At 47.2% G+C, this 21,233-nt stretch overlaps 2 protein-coding genes and 1 long non-coding RNA gene across 14 annotated transcripts in view; 1 reads left to right on the forward strand and 2 right to left on the reverse strand.

The window, feature by feature from the left end:
- PRIMPOL (primase and DNA directed polymerase) overlaps positions 1–1,966 on the reverse strand; it is a 42,876-nt gene extending 40,910 nt beyond the window's left edge. For 8 of the 12 annotated variants that reach the window (XM_053659915.1, XM_053659913.1, XM_053659912.1 and 5 more), the window contains exons 1-2: positions 1,830–1,966; positions 856–965 (exon numbers count right to left, since the gene is read on the reverse strand). The gene's annotated coding sequence lies outside the window, so the exon portion shown is untranslated. Of the gene's footprint in view, positions 1–855; positions 966–1,317; positions 1,804–1,829 lie in introns of those variants that run through there. The other 4 variants (XM_053659908.1, XM_053659905.1, XM_053659906.1 and 1 more) reach the window with 4 other exon arrangements.
- Positions 1,967–2,040: 74 nt separating this feature from the next.
- On the forward strand, positions 2,041–17,045 carry CASP3 (caspase 3). Its single transcript, XM_037128936.2, has 7 exons — positions 2,041–2,137; positions 8,025–8,092; positions 10,122–10,246; positions 13,050–13,178; positions 13,560–13,735; positions 14,018–14,138; positions 15,240–17,045. The coding sequence occupies exons 2-7, from the start codon at positions 8,040–8,042 to the stop codon at positions 15,467–15,469; spliced, it is 834 nt and encodes a 277-aa protein (XP_036984831.2). The 5' UTR covers positions 2,041–2,137; positions 8,025–8,039; the 3' UTR covers positions 15,470–17,045.
- LOC128626623 (uncharacterized) lies at positions 11,299–20,818 on the reverse strand. The gene is made up of 3 exons (XR_008390609.1): positions 20,681–20,818; positions 17,407–17,520; positions 11,299–11,855 (listed from the first exon to the last, which is right to left on the reverse strand). It is a non-coding gene; the product is annotated as an uncharacterized LOC128626623 (long non-coding RNA).
- Between the last annotated feature and the right edge of the window lie 415 nt (positions 20,819–21,233).

Raw genomic sequence — 21,233 nt, forward strand, 5'->3', positions numbered from 1 at the left:
ATAAGTCTTTACTTATGACTGTTAATTTAATGACTGTATTTTGCGGTAAGTCATACGACTTATGCCAAGTCGTATGACTTGTGTTAAGTCACATGACTTACAGTCATGTAAATGATTATATTTTAACTCTTGTTTATTGTTTTTGTTTGCATGCAATGCTTTCATGTTAGCCATGCCAAGGTAAGGAGGCCAGGCAATCCACATCCAATTTGGGATCGTGGTTTATTTACAGTGGAAAAAAGGAAAGGTTTTTACAAGGCATGATGGAGTGGAGGGGGTGGGGGGAAGGGAGTTTCCTTATACATCAAAATGGCCACAAACTCTTTGCCATTCTTCTCATCGAGAGATGCCATCCAAGCCCCTTTCCATACTGACTCTGGGCTTGGCCAGGTCACATTCACAAATGTGAAGCAGAGGTTTAGTAAGCGCTTTTGCCTTGCTCTGGGCCATCTTGGAGTCCTCCCTTGAGACTGGCGCACTACAACTCTAGCCTCACAGAGGGCAAAAGGCACCCCAGCTAATAGGCAGCACCAGTGATCAGTTAAGTCAGTTAAGCCATTTTGGATTACGCAACCACCAATCCATCATGCAGGATTCAGCCCAGGTGAGTTCAGGTGGAACCTACCAAAGCCCTACCCAGCTGACCCACAGAACTATAAGCAAAAAAAAAAAACAAAACCCAAAAACCAAGCCAGTAAGTTTGACCTGGTTTTTACACAGAAATACATAACTGAGACAGTTTCCCTCTTCATTAGTTTTATCCATGCCCTAATTTTTCTATGTAAAAAACATATATTAGTTTTTTAAGTGAAATAATAATATATACTAAAGCATGAGGGTAAAATTCCTATTTACCTTTGGCAATGTCTTTCCAGCACGTGTACTTACTAAGTTGATAAACAGTCTCTTGAATTTTAACAGAAAGCTCTCCAACAACACACACTCACGGGCAAATACTATATTCCCTGGAAGGAAAAAATAGAATCACCCTAAAAGATTAAGAAAGGGTGGGAATGTCATGATATGGCTTTGAAAGCCTCATGGATTTCAAATTTAATCTCAAACATGACAGACCCAGGGAAGATTCTTCTCTCAAAGTTACAGCTAATTCACATGAAAACTATAAAGTATAAATCAAGAAACAAATATATAACAGATATGCTTAGGGAAATAATGCAATCTCATTGGATTGAAGAGACAGAGCAATTTTTAATAAAACTGCTTTAGTTTTTCGATACAAAGTGATATGGCTCCTTACTGCTAGACTTCCGAGTTTAACTCCTGGAACCCTCCTTTAAGCAAAAGCAAACCCCTTACCCTTTTTAAGCCCGGGTAGGGGCTGGAATTCCCACCTCCAGGGGTTCTTGGAAGGATTAAATCAGAAAATGTGTGAAAATTCAGGAGCACAGAAGCAGCACTCAACAACTGGCAGCCACATACACAATTTTCGACGTGAGTTTATGTGCAAAACTTAGCCCCCGATTCACGCTGGCACAGGCACCGGTGCTGGGGGCCCTACTTTGTCAGAATGCCCGGCACCCCTTGAATTCGGACGCAGCACTTCGTTGTCCTTTGCGTTGGCACAGGCTTCAGCGAACGCAGCTCAGGGCCTGCGCAGGTCGGGAAGGAGTTCGCGACCCCCAGCAAGCGGGGGCGCAGTGGGGAAGCTCATACTTGGGATTCGGTCGCCGGAGGAAAAGCCGAGAGTGCCGGGGCCTTGGGCAGCGCGCTCCCTCCCTGCCGGAGTCGGGACTGGGCGTCGAGACCGCCCTGACTCCCTTCCCTCCACCCGCAGGGCCCGACGCAGCCTTAAGTCCCCCTCGGTTTACCTCCACGAGTCCGCTCCGAGGGCGGGGAAGGCGCGAGTTCCCGGCGGCTGGCGGGAGCCGGGACTCGGGGGCGGAGCGTCCGGGAAGGAAGGCGGGAGTGCGCGGGCCAGCGAGGGAGCGTCAGGATGGGTGGGAACGGCGCGAGAGGGCGGGGCCCGGCCCGCGGTGACGTGTCGACGCTGCGGGGCGTGCCGGGCGCCGAGGGGGCGGGGCCAGGCCGCTATTGCCGCTCTGCCTGCTGCGGGGCTGCAGTAACGCTGGAGGCGCTTCGCTGGGCAAGACGGTGGCTGCTGTGTGGCTGCTGTGCGGTGAGTACTGCCCTCGCCCCTTCTCGCCGCGGGGCCTCCAGCTCTGGCCCCGCTCCCTCCATCTTTGCAAGCCCGGCGACCAGAGCTGGGACCTGCCTGCGCCTGCAGCTGCTCCGGGGTGACGGAGGAGATGGGCACGGTCCGGGCAGCGGATCCTTTGTTTTTGCCACGACCAAGGGTGCGAGGATTTGCACTGAAGCCCGCGAAGCGGGAGTCCCGGCCGAGGAGGGGGCCGGGCGCGGGGGAGGCCAGGCTGGGGATGTGGAGACCGGACAGCGGAGACCCGGCTGGAGATGCCGAACCTGGGGGACGGGAGGCCGGACTGATAATCGAGATGTGGAGCCAAGACCTTCCAGGCCCGTGGTGGGGGGTAGAGGGGTGGGCAGGAGGCCAGGAGGGGGCGCTGAGGCCGGATTAGCGGGAGGCTGGATCCGGGTCTCGGAGCCCGGTGGGGACCGGCGCGGGAGGCCGGGCCCGGGAGCGGCAGGCAGCGGATGCTGGGGGAGTTGAGAGTGGCCAGGATCACGGGTTGAGGTTTCGATCGGGAACGGTGGAGTGGAAGACCGGCAACGGGAAAAACGCCCGGAGGGCAGCAGGCAGGTGCCGTGCTGTCTTGGGGCGCTGGCCCTCCGGCCAGATCCTCCCACGATTGAAAGATTTTAATCTTTGCTACGGATTCTGACTCCGGCTTAGACTTGCGTAGACTGTGTCACTCAGTTTTCTAGAGAAGTAATTTGAAGCCTTAAACTCCAATTCCTCTTCTAACTTCGGGAATCCTTCCGGCTCTTACCGGTGACTATATATCCACGGCCAAAGTCACCTAGGAGCTGTTTTGAAATCAAGTCCCGTAATGCGGCTGACAAAGCCAAGCACAGGTTGGCTCCGAGGTCTCCTCCACTGCCTTATCTTTCGTTACAGCATCTTTTCGCTTTCTGCACAGCCATGGGGATCTTCCCACACCGGTTCAGTCCCGAAACGCTCTTGCACTCCCGCCCTCCCTCCATCACATCACATTTGCTTGATGAACTTCTGCTTATGTTTCTGCTCTCATTGAACACTTAAGGGCTGAGCTTTCCTGTTATATGTTGCTTTTATATGTGCCATTTCCTAAGGGGGGAAAAGTCAATCCTATGCAATTGCTTGTATACTGTCTTCCCTACTACCCTGTCAGCAAATTCCGAGAGGGACTGTTTATCTCCTTCTCTTGCTCCTTATTGTCTTTTCCTATACCCAGGTCCTGGCACAAATGAATGCCCACACAACAAAAATGTGTTTTTCAATAAATATGCCCTGTCCGGAAAAAATAAAGCTGCTTTAGGATTACTTAGCAAATGGTCATGAAAAGGTATGGTTTAGAATGGAATGGTCAGAGGCGAAGTAGGGAGTTGCTGTAGCAGTGTGAGTGCCGGAGAGTAAGTAACAGGTGCAAAGCAAAGTGTGGCACATACTGGATGTCTGAGAACGAAACCGTGAAGCTTGAATCATTGCTCTCCCAGCCTGATGTGTGAGCCTTGGTTTTGCTTTGCTCTTTTGCAAAAGAAGGCTGTTGAAAGATATAATGTGTTTTAATGAATGAATGAACAATTTATTGGAGTGTGGCGATAAAACCTGTTCCCAGTAAAAAAAATAGAGAGAGAGAAATGAAACACTGTACCTAATCAAATCAGATTTGCTTTCGATATCCTGAAGAAAAAAAAAGCCCTTCCCTCCTGCCATTTTAAAAGACTGCCTTCTTATCTGATACAGACATTTACAATACTTCTGTGCTCTTTTTGCTTTCAGACCTAATTTAGCACAGTCTCCTACTGCTTCACCCCTCTTCAAATGCTGGAAAGCAGTCTTTATTTTCATGAATGGCATTACATTGGTTCTGGTGTCCAGTATTGGATAGTTTTTTAAACTCTGCCTCAAAAATGGGAAGCACTAGTGTTTGTGGGCCTAGAAAAAGAGGAATTTGTAGACTGTTAGATACTGTTTTGTATGTTTTGTACACATATAACGGATATAAATGTTAATGGAGGGGAAGTCAGATCACCTGAGGTCAAGTGCCAGGGCTACACTTACTAGCTGGTCCACGAAGAGGTATAAGTAATATACTTCCCTCCTGAGGTAGTTTAAGTGCAAATTGGGGTGTTGTGGCAAGGCTTTGTAAATTTCCATGCAATGTCATTTTCTCTTCCTATTTTGTTCTTGCCTTTCAATCGCCAGCAGAGCTTTTGATTTAAGATGGAGTAGGATAACAGATAAGATAACATTATCTGATACAAACATGGCCCTGGGGTAGAGGAACCTCTGAGAACCAGCCAGCATTGGTGTGAGTCTCACGTAGGGGTAGCATCTTTGTCTCTTTCATTACTGGATACACTCGGGGTTTACTTGGGTTCTCTGCGCACAGTTGGTGTTCAGTAAAGTACTGACACTAACTTTCCTCAGCTTCGAGCCTTCTCTAGCAGGCAGGATTTATTTAATCAGGTGGTCATCAACCTGAACTGTCTCCGTGGTTCTCAGTGGGAGGGAGGGGCCTTACAGGTTATAAGATTTTTAGAAAAGGTAGCCCAGAGCCTTCACCACCCATCCATCCAACGGAAAACTGAGGCCTGCGGAGACTTTCCCGCTCCTCCTCTGTCCTCCCAGAGGTTCTATCTCTGGACCTCAGGCCAGGGGAAGGCAGACCCGCTCCAGGCTTTCGGCTTTGAAAGGTGGCCAGCACTCCAGTCTGTCTTTTTGGGTTTTGTTTCTGTGGAACAACAGAACTTAATTTTCTTGTATTTCACTTCATTTGCCAGTAGTGTGTTTTCACCTGCATTACAAAATAAATAGTAAAAGATCGACTCGATCAGGTCCAGTGACACTGTCCAGTTTTGGTGCTTCTTATAAACCCCAAAGAAATTCATTTTGCCTTTAAAAGAAACTTACCCAGAGGCATTAAAAACACCGTGACCATCAGTTTTATTTTCTTCATGGATCAGGGTACACCTACTTTAGACTATTTCTGCAGTCATTTTTCCTCACTCAAGGAATGTATGTGTATTGATTTTAGAGAAGAAGGGGGAGAGAAATGGAAAGAGAGGAGCATTGACGTGAGAGAGAATCACCCATCGGTTGCCTCCCATTTAATGTGCCTGGACAGGAGGTGGAACCCACAGCCTTCTCGTGTGCAGACTGACGCTCTCACCATCGGGGCCGCCCAGCCAGGGCTCCTTGTCTCCGCTTCATTAGAGCTTCCAGGTTACGGGGTTTTGTCTCCTGTCCTGTGCATTACTAAGCTGTGTAGAAGGTGGGAGTCTGCCCTCTCGAGCCGACAGATCCTGCAGCACCTGAAAGCTGCTGAATGGCACTAAAGCCTCAGTCCACTGGACTCTAAAGTGGGGTCCTCATGACTGGGCGTGGTTGGGAGGACTAACCAGGAACGCATAGATAAATAATACACTTAAGTGCCTTTTGCCCACAGAAGCCCGTAGTAAAAGGAACTGTTACTGTATAACACTTTGTATCCAACACTCAAGTCACATGTGGATTGTGATTTTTTTTACCCGTTTTGGTAAATCACATAAATTTTTAAAGATATTCGTATTGGTGGAGGTGATTCAGAAGTGAGCGGTGCTAGCTCTGATGCCTCATTTTGTGATTAGGGGATGGACCAGGCACCCAGAACAGCCTCTGGTGGGGGGCAGGCTGAATGGGTAGGACTCGCTCTCAAACTGACTGCGCTGATTTAATGTCTCATTTTGAAATCTCTACCATCCTCACACTTTCAAACTATTCATTTTCAATACCAGGGGTAATTTTTTTAATCAAAACTTTCCTATTTTATAACTTCATTTTGCAATTTCAGCTTTAGAAATTAACTTTTATTCCTCTGCCTCAACTCTGTAGATGATTTATTCTGCTTTATGTATTATTGCATTAAGTTCTGAAGTTCTGACTGCTGTGGCTTCAGGGCTAAGTGTCAAAGGGATCTGGGAATAGGAGAAGATTCTAAGACCCAAGTTCCGCTTGGCGTCTCGTTTCAACTGTATGCTTAGAACTTCTCTGGAACCTAATACGTGTGCAGAAATTTTATGTATTGTCATCAGCATCCTGAATTGATGGGAATCATCATATACATCAGTACAATAAAACACAAGTAGTGTTAAGTCACTACTGTGCCCGGATATCTGTTTAAAACACCTATCCTGTATTTTCCTATTTATGTTTTGTCAAATGAAAATGCTCTAAGAACTTAAACTCTGTCATCATGCAGAGCTTTAAACTTTCCCCTGGGGGATAATTTTTTATCCTTCTCAGATGAGATCACCATCCCCAGAACCACTTGGGTGCAGCCAGACATTAGCTAATGGGCGTGAGGTAATGCTGAGCCCAACACCAGCTCTGCAAGGAGCAAGGCTCTGCTCCCGAGAGTGTGCAGTTGGTGCTCTCACGTGGAAGGGCAGATGGTGGCAATCCCGGAGCGACTGTGCTCATGTCCGATGCAATGAGGGTGTCATTTACCGTTATAAAATTCTGTAATGGTACATGAAGGTTGACTGATACTGTTGCAGTAGGTATTATTCAGAGACTAATAATGAGAAACAAAATACATTACAGTATTTGTTCCTGAGAAATCCTTATAAATAATAAGACACTGTTTTAAATCCTACTCTGAAAGAATTCATGGTGTTTATTCTTTCATTTCAGCCACCTTACTGAAACAAAACTATTTCATTTCTAAGTAAAGATGGGACACCTTATAAAATCAGATAATCCTTGAGAGTCCTAAAGTGTAGACAGTGCCCAGCACCACACGGAAATTATATCTGCTAATTTCTTTTGCCCATTTCAAGTCCTGGACAGTTTTCCCTGATAGTCCACACTATATCATGACCTTAAGTCAACGGTCTTCTGTCCTGTTTTGAACTGACCTCTTAGCAAGACTGGAAACAGCGAACACTCCTTGAAACACTTCTGCAGGCTCTGTAGACCACGTTCACCCGACCCAGGCCCCCCAGTGCCCCCCCTTTAGTCTCTTACTGGCCCCGCTTCCTATGGTAACCCCCTAAGTCCCGGAGTGCCCTGTATTTCTGCAGCCCCATCTCTCCCCCAGCTCAGCCTCCAAACCCTCTGTGTCCGCTGTTCATCTCTGGTTTGGCCTGCCGTGGTCACCTGCCAGCACTGTTCCAGAAGGCTTTTTGTTGGCCTGGGTGCCTCTGCTCCAGCCTTTCACACTTGGTGCTTCTCCGCTCCGCAGCCAGAGTGACAGTTTTTTAACATGCGGTCTCTCCTCGGCTTCAAACAGTCCGAGCCCTTTTCCGTGCAGTCGGGATAGAATCAAAGCTCCTCCTGGCCCCTAAGGCCCTGTGTGGCCTGGCCGTTCCTACTTCATTTCCCTTCTCACCTTCCCTCCTTTACACACGCTCGCGGAACGGGTCTTTCTGCATCGTGAATGCACCAGACTCTTTCAGGACTTGGTACTGGCTTGTCCTTCCCCCAGCAAGGACAGCCACTGTTGGTGGCCTTCATGTCATTAGATCTCATTGTAAATGTCACCTCCAACAGCTTCCCCAACCATCGTAGCTGAAGCATCTCACACCTTGGTCTCACTTTACACTGTTTTATTTTCTTCGTAGCCCCTATCATTTTATTATCAATCTGTTATTATTCCTAGTTGAGAAAGAAAGAGACTGAGAGAGAGAAGGGCTGCACCGCACGTACCTTTACAGAGGTTCGTTCTCGGGCGTGGCTCGCAGAAACCTGTAACGGCACAGGTGACACGGGGAGGGTGGTGGCCTCACGTGAAAATGTGCACCTTCTGTATCAATTTGGAGGAATTGTCTCTGGAGTCATTAATATACTGCAGTGATCTCACAGGGGCTGGTTTGGACTAACTTCTATTTTCTTTATACTCTAGTATATAAAAGTGCCCATGGAGAACACGGAAAACTCAGTGGATTCCAAATCCATTAAAAACTCAGAAACGTGAGTATTTAATAAAGGGCCTCCCTGTGTAATCCGAGAAGATGGTTGTGATACAGCTCGAGTGGAGGGGCGGGAAGCAGGAGTGAGTGCTTGCTACCTGAACAGCTGTGTGGCTTTACACCCGTTAGCCTGTTTCCTCCGAGTCTGCCCTTTAAAACAACGATCCCACGGAATGTGGGTGAGATTCAGGGAAAGACCACACGTCCAGTGCCTGGCCCAGGCTCCCCAAACTCAGAAACCCCGTCCTGGAAGCAAGAGGACCTCACAGGAGGGGCAGTTCCTGTGCCGGCCCAGACTGCCCTGCAGGACGGGGGAGGGTTGTGTTGGGGGTGTTGTTTTGACCCCATTCTCGAATTTTAAGACTGGAATGAAGTGGCAGTTCTCGGTCTGGGGAAGAGTTGCCTGGTTATAGATTTTCTTTTACTGTTTACTTTGTCCTTCTTTCTGTTTGGAATAATCTGTACACGAATGCTTCCAGTGACCAGCAGCTAGAGAAAGGGAAAAGACAAACCTCAAACAGCCTTAAATTATGTCTGTTTGTATCCATTCAGGGTCTCTGATGATGCTTTAAATTGTAAAACTTTATTTCTGAGACCTAGCATTATTATTCTGGGCCATCCGGGACGTATAGACTAATTGCACTAGTGAACAACAGCAGTGCTGTTAACGGATTACCGATAAGAATTTAGCTGTGATAGCTTAGCAAAGGGATTTTCCTACAAGTTAAACTTTGAAGTACCATCTCATTTTAGAAGGTTTGTATTTTTTAAAACCCGCGTAAAGGGATTTATCCATTTTCTTCCCTTTCATATCCTACAGAACATAATTTAATAGCAAATTGCATGGGAGCCCAAAATAGTCGGCCGTCTGTGGTTCTGCTGTGAGAAGGTGTCATGTTCCCAGGCTGGTGGAGCCTCTGCTGTCTATCAGGCCCTGCCCCGCCCTGCTGAGCTCTGTGTCGCTGCCTTTGGAGGGACACCTGCCCCCAAGGAGGCAGCCAGAGGGGCTGGGGAATCTCGGTTCTCTGACCCGTGATCTGGATGGCCTTCCACAAGTCACCCGGCTTTCAGAGTCTTAATTTTCATATCTGCCGAATGCAGCCCTCGCCACCTTTCATTAAATGTAATAGTTTGTTCAGAAGTAAATATATCAACTTCTTTAATTTATGGTTTACTGTGTTAGTCTCTTTCCAACTGTTTGAGACTCGTGTGTCATGTGAAACACTCTCAGACAGAGGGCAGGGGTACAGCACAGTACACAGCGATGCTTGTCTACAGGCAGACCCATCATCGACTCGGCTGGGTCTAGGTCAGGGGTCAGGCCGCTCTCCACTTCGGTCAAGTTTTCGTGGAACACAGCCTCACACATTTGTTGAAATATCGTCCCGGCTACTTTCACCTGCAGAACGGAGCCACTGTCACGGGCGTTGTGCCTAAAATACTCAGTATTCAGCCCTTTTGAGGAAAAGTTGACTGACTTCGGTCTTGATAACAGAGGTTTTGGGATAAGTGAACCTGGGACAGGTTTTTCAATGATTTACTATACTGATGCTGTGGATTAATAAGCTATTAATTTGTTCCACTCATAGGTTTTTAGGAACAATTTCAGAATTGTGTTAAATCTTATGCTTTGGTACATATTTGCGTTTTGTTGGTTTCCTATCATTTCAGGGTAATTTTTAAGATCTTACTCTTACCTTGAAAGACAAAATATTTCACAAAGTTACAGGGGATTTTTAAACTATGAAACATAGTTTCACATCAAAATGTGATGACATTTTGATACAATTTAGAGGAGAACGTGAAGGATGGTGAGCAGAAGCCTGCGCTCAGGAGGGCACGCACTCGCCCTTGGCCCTGACCGTCTGCAGGGCCACCAGCCGGGGCTTAGCCGCACGGCGGTCCTCCCCCCTCCTGTGAAACAGGTCCCACAAGCGGTCACTGCTCTGGTTTGCTGCAGAGCTGTATTCACGAGCATGGCAGCACTGGTCATTCCCACCTTCGTAAACGGTTGTTTGATTTCCAAACAGGAGGCTCATCCATGGCAGCAAATCCGTGGACTCTGGGATATCCTTGGACTGTAGTTACAAAATGGACTACCCCGAAATGGGCGTCTGCCTCATAATCAATAACAAGAACTTTCATAGAAATACTGGTATGTATCATACATAATTCCTAACGCTCCAAGTATTTGCACCACCGATAGTTGCTGTAACATGAAAAAACAGTGTTGATGTTGTTAAACCCTGACACAGAGGAGCCGTGGAGGAGGAGGCGGGGCAGGACCTGCAGATTCCCGGTGCGAGTGAACCCTGCGGTCACCTCCTCCCTGTCCTCACGACCTCCTCCCTGTCCCCACAACCTCCTCTTCCCGCAACCTGCGGCCTGGCTGCGTGGTGGGTGGCCTCTCCCTGACTTCTCTGTAACCTTCGCTTCAAGATGCCTCACCTAACACTTCTAACAGCCCTGAAAAGTCACCGCTCCGAGATGCTGAAAGGTTAAACTCCCTGCCCGGAGTCCCGCAGGCAGTTCTGTGCAGAGGCGCCCTCAGCGGCGGGGTGACTGAGCCCACCCGGTGCTGAGCCGCTCTCTGCGATGCTCCCTCCCTCTGTCACCCTGCCCCTGTGGACTTTCTCTTCTTCCCTGCAAAGGTGACGGACTCTCCTGGACCCTGCTTCCTCTTAAGCGAGGATTCGATTTTCGTCTCCTTCCCTGAATTTCGAGCACTTGTACTGTAAGCTTGCCTCCAACCCTCTTAAACCTGTTTTCCCTGTTTCCTGCCTCCAACCCTCCCCTGACGTGCGCCTCGGGCTCACTGCCTTCTCCCTTCTCGGTCTCCGTGTGTGATCGGAATCCAGTAAAACCCTTCGGCATTTTTTTAGAGAATGGAAAAAAATCCCTCATGATTTTAAAAAGCTGATTGACATCCTGGTGTATTGCTTGATATTTTTTCCTTGACAGCTTCTTTCAGAGATTAATTTTATTGATAATAGGCAAATAGCGCTGTATCCTGCTTATTCCACTCCATGCAATACAAGCATTGTTGTGCTGCCGTATAGTTTTGATATCTGTTACTTTAATGATTCTGTAACATTCCACACCCTCAAACATACCATCCACTTTTAATGCATGATTAACCATAAGAATGAACATTTGGCTATTGCTCCCTTTCTTAATCTTTACGTTGACGCTCTGGTAACTCTTGAATTGGCATGTTACTAATATTAGAATTGGTTTTTATTTGAAGACACTGGAAGCAGCAGGTGCAGACTTAGGAGAGCAGTGTGGTGGTAGAAACAGGCAGGCGCGGGACCCCTTGGGGAGGGGCAGGACCCGGTGGTAGATGGGCTGTGGGAGTGAGCTTGGAAGTGGACGTCTAAATCTGGGTTTTTACTGCCTGTGTTGTCTAAACTGAGAGGCCGCTGTCAGCCATTAGGTGGCCCGCCATGCAATGCTGGTTAGGACTCCGTCTTCTGTCGAGCTTCCCGCGGTTGAAACCGTGCTTTACACCGACAGCCGCCGCTCCACTCTCCTGTTCTGACACGCCAAGCCGAGCAGTGTGGCCGCAGCTCCCGCGGGGGCCTCGCTTCTGCTTTAGACTCGCAGGGCAGGTTTTCACAGCCGCCTGCGCAGCCTGGCCTTCTCTGTCTTGCCGCCGCCGAGTGCCCGCAGCCTGGGGCCAGAGTCCGGTCACCTGTTCCACAGCTCCGGGTCCGCAGCCTTTCCGGTAGTAAGGCCTCAGGGGAAACGTACAGAGATAATGTCTGCCCACAATAGAAATTCCACACATGACAGATTAGCCGAAGAAAAAAGTAAAATCACTCATACTCACACTACTCAGAAATAATATTTTGGAAATACAGACATTTCCTCCTTTTTTTAAAGATTTTATTTATGTATTTTTAGAGAGGGGGGAAGGAAGGGAGAGAAACATCAAAGTGTGGTTGCCTTTCATGTGGCCTCTACTGGGGTCCTGGCTTGCAACCCAGGCACGTACTCTGACTGGGAATTGAACCGGCGACCCTTTCATTCGCAGCCCATGCTCAATCCACTGAGCCACAATAGTTGGGGTGAGACTTTTTTTTTTCCTACTTAGGGACCTTAAATTTACTAAGTTCTACGGTGTATTCCTAATCTGAATGTCTGGTACAATTAAAGTGTGTATTTATGGGAAGGTACTATCAAGGAGTGATGGAAGCCCAAGACCCCTGGGTAGCTGTCTGACATTAGCTTTGTTGCCTCCGAAAAGCTCCTGAACTCCTCTGTGCTCCATGTCCTGCATCTGAAGGAAGCCGGTCATAACTGTCTCATGGTGGTTGGAAGGACAAAGGGAGATTACCCAGAGCAGAATGCTGATGAACAGTATCACTTGGTAGCAGGGCGTGTGTGTTTCCTGGAAAGACATTGTGAAAGTAGCGATGCATCTTAAAAGTGTGGGGACTTAAAAATTAAAGAAATACAGTTACTCTGAGTGTGTGAGATGTGTGTATCGGTAGATACATATTATTTTTTCTTAAAGAAAAGTAGGAGCCTATCAATTTTTAGTCTTTTTTTTAAAAAAGTGGACTATTTCCCATGGCAACATTTTGTCTACAAATTTTTTTAATGGCAACACTGTGTTCCACTATATCAATGAATTGTAACTTACTTAACCCAAACCACTCTTGAGGCATTTAAGTTGTTTCTGTTTTTCACTCAGGATCTGTGAAAGGTAGTATCTTTGTGACTGTAACACAGTGGCTTGCGTACATGGTGATAAACTGATGTAGCTTACACTGTAAGGTGTCTAACGTGCTAAGAAAGCAAAAAGACTGTCCCTATGATAAGAATAATTGAATTCTCTTAGCATTTGAAAGGAAATTTATTGTGGATTGTGTAAATTACTAAATAGTTCATTTCAGAGCAGTTCATTTTTTTTTTCAAAAACAACAATTAATAGTCATTCATTCTGTTTTAAGGAATGGCATGTCGGTCTGGTACTGATGTAGATGCAGCAAACCTCAGGGAAACGTTCATGAACTTGAAATACGAAGTCAGGAACAAAAATGACCTTACACGCGAAGAAATGGTGGAATTGATGCGCAGTGGTGAGAAAAATGAAAAGAATGACTTTCATTGCCCAGTTTTATCCAAGGGCAACTTTGTTGTCCAAGATCCAGCTATAATTATACATATAGTAATAAGTTTGAGAATGGTAGAACTACACTGTGCAGAATCCTACCTTGTACATCTTATATAATTGAGATAAAAATTGTTCACTCCCGCCCTCTAAAACGGTTTGAGGTGTATCGTTCTGCCCCATGTTGGCTTAGGTGATATCTTAGTTCTTAGTTGGGGGAAATGTATAAAAATAATATATGCCCATACTAGAAATTTTGTTACTCATCTTTTCCCCATATAATAGTATCTGCGAGGTTGGTGAGTGAAGTTGTGTTGGACTTTGTTTTTCTTCCTTGTAAACATTTCAGTGTCTGAGGAAGACCACGGCAAGAGGAGCAGTTTCGTCTGCGTGCTCCTGAGCCATGGGGAGGAAGGCGTGATTTTTGGAACAAATGGAGCCGTTGAGCTTCGAGACTTAACGCGTTTCTTCAGAGGGGATTGCTGCAGGAGCCTGACCGGAAAGCCCAAGCTTTTCATTGTTCAGGTAGGTGATGCCTCGCTGAGCGGCGTGGTCACAAGGATGTGTCGGGGGTTCATTCACTCGGTCATGGATCATCCAGAGGGTGTTTTCCCCAGAGCTACTGAACTGTCATTACTTTTTTATTTAACTGCCTGCTAGGAGATAGAGAATAAATTTTAATTTTAGACTTCGATCAAAAAGATTCTATGTAATTAACATCAACCTTTATCTAGCCTTTACACTTCTCAGGAATTAGCTACATGCGTACACACATTTCAGAAATAAGCACTCCTCTGTTCCCGCCAGGCCTGCCGAGGCACAGAGCTGGACTGCGGCATCGAGACCGACAGCAGCGTTGACGATGACATGACATGTCAGAAAATTCCGGTGGAGGCAGACTTCCTGTACGCGTATTCTACAGCGCCTGGTGAGGACGCAGAGCGCTGCAAATCGTGGGCGTCTCGCGCAGATTTTAAGCAACACGGAGGCAGTTCCAAAGGCTGTCGAGATTTTGACATCCAGCCCTGGCTGGTCTGGCTCAGTGGGTTGAGCCAAACCAAAAGGTCGCTGGTGTGATTCCTGGGCAGAACACATGCCTGCGTGGTGGGCTCACTGCCCCAGTTTGGGGGCTCACGAGAGGCAACTGATCAATTGATGTTTCTGTGCTACCCCGTCTCCTTCCCTTCCTCTCACTCTAAAAATAAATAGGTCTTTTAAAAAAAGATTTTGATATCCATAAAAAATAGCTAACTTGTCTGTATTTTAGGGTGCATTAACTGCAGAATGGTCTGAAAAAGTGCTTTTTAGCCAAGTTTGGCTAGAAAACACGCGCATAAAAGAAAGCAGCTCACACAGTGCCGTTCATGAACTTAACACCGGACAGGACACTATATTGTAACATAGGCCAACTTAGAGGTCACCCACTGCTTGGAATAGGGAAGAGGCATGTTTTCCAGGAATTCTTTGGAATATGGAAAATAAGAAAGATAAATATGACTAGTACATGAGGGGGCATAAGTGGGATGACGGGAAAAAGTGCAGTAAGTGCGCCCTTTTCCCGTTGTGGACGCTTCTGCTCTGCGGTGTGTTTATCACACCGCACTGGGGAGCCACGGGGACAGATGTAGGGCACCCCGCCGCGGGGCCACACGTAAGCAGTTTATTTCATGGGTAAGTCAGGGATCTGATGGAGCGCTGTGCCACTTAGAGTGACCTTTTCTTCCCCGCCTGTGCGCTTGTCCGTTCTTCCCCTTTGGGAGGGACGTCCAGGAGGCAGAGCTCTCAGTCGTTCGGTGGGAAGTTTGTCCGGGCGGCTCCCTCTTTCCTCGTGAAAAGCAGCTGTGTCTGCACAACACGCGTTTTCGTTTTGGGTTTTTTTCCTCTTCTGCATCATTTCCCTGAACCTGAAGGTGTCATTTATGTCTTTTCTTTTCATGGCTCTGGGAGTTTATGCTTGTTTTTGCTTTGTGGTAATGTGGCGATTTATCATCAGATACTCATGGTGTTTCGGTTGTATTTTGCCCTGTAGGTTACTTTTCCTGGAGAAATGCCAAGGACGGGTCCTGGTTCATCCAGTCTCTCTGCGCCATGCTGAAGCAGTACGCAGACAAGCTCGAGCTCCTGCACATCCTGACTCGGGTGAACCGGAAGGTGGCGATAGAATTTGAGTCCTTTTCCTTCGACCCTAATTTTCATGCGAAGAAACAGATTCCGTGCATTGTTTCTATGCTCACAAAAGAGCTGTATTTTTATCACTAAAGAAATGCTTTTTTTTTTTTTAAGTTTGTATGCCAAGTGAGGGAAGTGGTGTAACTGATACTATACTTTCCCATCCTTTAAATCCAATCTGGTACTTTAAACTTTGTACTTTATACTTTGTAACAGTTGTACTTTTCAACCTGCCACCTTCATAGCAGCAGAACTACTATGAAGTTACCTCACTCAGAATCAGGTCACTGAGATTGAACTGAATTAGGAATTAATAAATGGTGGTGGCACACTTATGAAAGGAACTGATTGTAAATTAACAGCTCTCATCGTCGGCAAGTTTTAGTGATGCTATGTCGTGTAGTTTCCAGTAATTGTGGGTGAGAGTTAAGCATTGAGTAGTGAACTTCAGCGACATTGATATGCTCTCATATAAACGTGTGTGTTCTGATTTTTGCCCGACTGTAGGGGTGATGATAGGACAATGTGTGGTGACGGGGTGATGGGTCTAGAGTTTCAGGCACTATGTGCGTGGTGGGAAGACCCTAACTTTAGAATTGGTACTTGGAGAAACATTAGCTGTGTTTTTAGATTATTTATCTAAGCATATGGTTTTGTAATGTCTGTCCTGAGCATGTATTTGTCGTAAAACAAAAATCCTGTTTAATATTGAAAACTATTTACTTGAAAGTGAGAGCAGCCTCAGTGGCCAGTTTGGAGGCTGTGTGCATCCCTCCTCAAGGACACGCAGGCGGTACTGTTGGGTTCTCCAGGGCGGCCCGTGCACCCTGTGTTTGCCGCTGGGCACTCTAAGAGCTGTGACGTGCAAACCTCAAACTGTTCATCAAACTGCTGGCATCATGAATTGAAGAGATTGTATCAGGACCTGCTAAAATACAACCTATGTGGTCAACAGGGAAATGGGAGGGAGAACTCAGAAATCGACCCGCTGGGCACTGTGTGATTAGGGGGTGGTGTGGGCCGGGGGGAGACTCAGCACGGCCTGTGGGATGAAGGCAGGACCGCAGACTACGGGAAAAGACGGCCGGTTTCTTCCCGTGTACTGGTCTGCGGGGACAATGCTGCTTGTCTCCAAGCAACTGAACCAAATCAGAGACTCACGAAACGGCAGATTCCCAAAGATGGTGAGAGCCACCATAATATCCGTAGTACCCTGCGTGGTAAAATTTTTGAGCATGTTATTTTCTGCTGAAGTTTACGGTCAAAGGAAAATGATACTGTTGTGATTACATAGTGTTCTCTGAAATGAAAGGACCGTTTAAGTCCAATGAAAGGACTTTAGAAACCATCCGGTCTTCCCTTCTTTGGTGCTCGGGGAAACTGCGGGCCAGCCCCCAGCCCCGGAGGCCGGGCTCCGGACCCCAAGCCCCCACCCTCACCCAGGGAGGTGAGGGGCCGCGGGGCGTCCGTGTCCTCGCGCTCATTCTGTCACTACTCGTGAGCTTTCTTCTGCTCAGAGGAAAAGGCTTCCATTTATAAATGACAGCTACATTTTTTACACCGTCTAACTTTTTCCAAGTAGGTGAAGCATGTAACGTGATGATTTTATAAATATTTGTTATTACGAATTTTTATTTCCAAATAAAAATTCTAACAAAATTACCAACACGGTCACGTGTGTTTTGTCGTTCCCGTGGTCGTGTGACCAACTGAAGTGAAAACACCTGTCACCAGTAGCCGAAGCCGGAAGGGCCGGAGAAGATGCAGCGGGAGCCCATCAGTGGTGCCTCACCCGGCAGGAAAAGCAGGGCTGTCTTCCCTGCCCGCCCCCACCAAAGGTCCTAAAAAGACCCTGAGCCCAGAATGGCACTAGTGTGCAGAGATCACCGTCCCCAATGTGGCCAGATGTCTGTCTGTCCCTCTGCTCGGTGGACAGGATGTTGCTGAAATGAAACATTTCCCACCGCATACATGTTAAACATGGCGTAAGTGAGGGGGGAGGGCGAGTACCACGGGGACACACAAACCTTTGACGTTCGCTGACGGCCCCCTCTGGGAGGTGGTCCCTTTTTGTCGGTACATCCTCAGAAAAGAACAGAAGGAAGCATGACCCTGGCGGTTGTCAGTTTCTTCCAGTATTTCTGAAATGAATGGACAGTCCTTATAAGTCAGAAAACTAAATAAAATTCTCCCAATTGGGAATAGGAGATTTCTGTTTTCAAGGAATAGAAGGTGGCTGGGGTAACATTTTTAAGACTCTTTTAAAGCTGCTGTTTTGTAATGTGTTGAGAAAATCAAGCCCATTCTAATCTCACAACTATATAAGAAGTCTTAGATATTTGAAATAAAAAGACTGCACCGAGCAGTGTAATCCTGTTGATTTGATGTCATTACACAAAACAAGAGGTTGCCAGTTCGATTCCCAGTCAGGGCACATGCCTGGGTTTTGGGTTTGGCCCCCAGTTGAGGCCTATGAGAGGCAACTGGTCGATGTTTTTGTCACATCAGTGATTCTCTCCCTCTCTTTTCCCCTCTCTTCCCCTCTCTCTATAAAGAAATAAAATCTTTAAAAATAGGAAGACCAACAACTCAATAGAGAAATGGACCAGGACATGAACAGACAGTTTACAGAACAGTACCAAGTGCCCCTTACATCCTGGTAAAGAGCTTAGTCTCCATTATAACAAAATACAAATTAAACTAAGGTATCATCTGTCATCTATCAGAGTGACAAAAATCCTGAAGTTTGGTGATGTTCTGTTGGCACATGTATGGAGGAATCCACTTTCCCATTGGTAGGAGTACCAACTGCTTTAACTCCCTGTGGAGGAGAATCTGGTGAGATCTATCGACTCAATTCCTCCCAAGTCGCAGTCTCACTTCCTGGAGTACAAACTGCCCATACACATGTACGTGTACAAAAGTGCACACACAGTCACTCATCCTAACACTGTTTTAATGGTTGAGACGGTGGCTGCAACCCCACTGCAGAGACAGGCTGACCGCATCTGCTCTGTGTCCAAGCCCTGGGGTCAACGTGCCACCAAGTCACTGAAGCCGAAGCTAACGACCTTCATGGGGGAGGAGCGTAGTTTCAAGTCACATCCAGGGGGTTGGGGGGATTCTGAGTTGGTGTCTGCACTGTACTTGGAGGTGTTACGTTTCTCGGGCAGCCCCCATTTCAGTGTATGAAACTTACAGGCAAACTATGTTAAACAAGAGGCAATGAATGTTCGCTTGGGATCAATAATTAAAATCTGGGGACTGGATTCAGGCAGATATCCAAATAGTGTCCCAGTTACAAGGTGGAGGCAAGGGGTTTTTAGGAGAAAAAGAAAGGAATAATTACACGAAAAGAAGAAAGAATTCCCACTGGCACTAACGAGCAGAGCTACTCCAGGGCTCTGTGTGGTGGGTTACTGATTCCGTCTTCCAATGGCGAGTTCATAATTGTCAGGATGCCTGCCTTCCTGCTAAAAATTTACAAAGAATTATCTGTAAAACCATGTCGGCTTCAGCCCAGTGCAGCGGTCTGGCCCAGCCAAAACATTCAAGGAACGAGGTCTTGCAAGGCGGCTCCTCTGGAATGGCAGTTCGGACTCCATTCTGAAATGTGGGTTCATGTCACTTTTCGTGACTATGATGAAGAAATATTTTTCACAACACAGAGTCACAGTTTATTTAAAATCATAATTCCCTCCACACCTCCCACATCTACACTTTGCTGGGATAAGAGTAAGCTGAGTGAAAGAAAGTTCCAGAACGCTTACTTTACCCTTGGTAACTTTTGGCCAGCCTCCTAAACCCTACCTATTTATTTGACAAAAAAAAAAAAGAAGGTGAAGTAAACTCAGTAGCTTAACAGACAGAACTGAGTCGGCATACCCTACTTCCAACAGACAACAAAGGCCCCAGGCCTAGGTAAGTCGGCATGGCCCAACTTCCAGATGCTGCTCCAACCCACTGCTCAGTGGCCTGTCCAGGGCATCGTCGCTCAGCTTTGTGGGGACTGCCCTTACTACCCCCGTGGGACACCCTTGGTGCCCGCTCATTCTGGAGGGAATACCTCAGGCCCAGTCCCCACGCAGCCTTTTCTACAGCGACCGTGCTGGGGGCAGGCACTGTGGGAGCTTCTTCCCAGTTACAAGCAGGAAATGGCACCAGTCCCTTCTCATTTGCAGAACCCCAACTCCAACAGGCTGAAGAGCAGGGCCCCTTCTCTAAGGCCCACAGCACCCCCTTCCCCAAATCACAGGACTGTGACATGGCAGGAACGGGGCAGTGGGGGGAAGGGAAGGAGCAGAGCAACCACCCCCTTCGGAGTCGCACCAGCCCTGCAAGCAAGAGCCTCATCTCGACCTGACTGAGTAACACTTGGCAGATGCCTTGTGAGTCAGCTCTTGATTCACTTGAAAATTGGCCAGGTGATTTTTCTTCTTGCTGGATTAACATACCCTATAGAATCACAAAAACTCCAGCTGCCACACCCTGGATGAAGATTGTCCTTCCGGGAAATGCTTTGCCCTGGAGCAAACTTCTGCTGCCATCTCAGACCCTCACATTCTGTGTGTCCCGCCAACAGCTCAACGCTGCCATGTGCATCCGGAGGAATATGGAAAATGTGTGCTCTGAGATCCAGTTTTAGAGACGCTCCATCTGCCCTGGCTGATGTGGCTCAGTGGATTGAATGATGACCTGTGAACCAAGGGGTTGCAAGTTTGAGTCCCTGTCAGGGCACATGCCTGGGTCACAGGCCAGGTCACCAGTTGGGGGCAATGCAAGAGGCAACCAAACTGATGTATGTCTCACACATCAATACTTCTCTCCCTCCCTTCCTATTTCTCTAAGTAAATTTTTTAAAAAGAAGAAAAAGAGATGCTGTCGATCTAAACATGGGGAAAATGAAGACTTAGGACCAAACTCCTCTGGCACCCTGCTCTGGGTGTCTTGCAGCAAACCAGAATTTGTCTTGACTAAAATTTCCACAGAATGTCAAAGAAGACATGTGTCAACTGAACAGGTGGTCTGATGGGTAGGTTACAACTGCAAAATGGAAAAAATAACTAGCCAGTGTTAAATGGGTTAAGGCATTTTTCAGATAAAAGTCAATTTCCTGTATGACCTTAAAGAGAAAAAGATTGGTAAAAATTATTTTCAAATTTACTGAATTTGAATTAATGGACTTAACTGAGGAATAGTTCTTTTGCATACCGACTTTTTCTCATTTGCAATGAAAAAATTGTTGTTTGAATATTCATAGGCTTCATGAGACAACCCACACTGTGAAAGTTAGTAACTTACGAGTCTTTGGAGGCCTGTTGGGATCAAGACGGCAACAAAAGAAGCTTGTTGTTGCCTCCTGCCGAGTCCTGGTCTCTCCCACCCTCACCCTCCAAGAGATGCTGACGCCTCTTTCAGGCAGAGTCAGGTTTTCCTTCAAGAAGGGTCCTCCGTGCTGACAAAGACAGTGGTTAGGCCTGAGTCAGACTTGCTGGATTCAGAATGCAGAATTCACAAGTCACATGGGGAGAACGGTTGTGGGTGTGTACGAGGGAAGACCGCCAAGTCCGCTGGTGGCCGGGACGGGAGCCAGAGGCCAGAGCTGTGCTGCCATCAGAATTCTCATGCTCCCCTGGGGGGGCTGCGTGATCAGACAGCTGCTCGGGAAATCGGTTTGTCACTTTCTTGTGAAGCTATACAAACACTTCCTGTGGGAGCCCGCTGTTCTACACACGGGTGTTCACAGTGCCTTTATTCATGGTGACCCAAAATGGAGACCTCAGTGTCCACCCAGACGGGAGTGAATGCATAAACTGAGGGAGAGCCATACGATGGACTAGCAGTCACCAATCCA

This window comes from Artibeus jamaicensis, unplaced genomic scaffold (assembly GCF_021234435.1).
Source record: "Artibeus jamaicensis isolate MK-2021 breed Jamaican fruit bat unplaced genomic scaffold, CSHL_Jam_final scaffold_833, whole genome shotgun sequence".
NCBI lineage: Eukaryota > Metazoa > Chordata > Mammalia > Chiroptera > Phyllostomidae > Artibeus > Artibeus jamaicensis.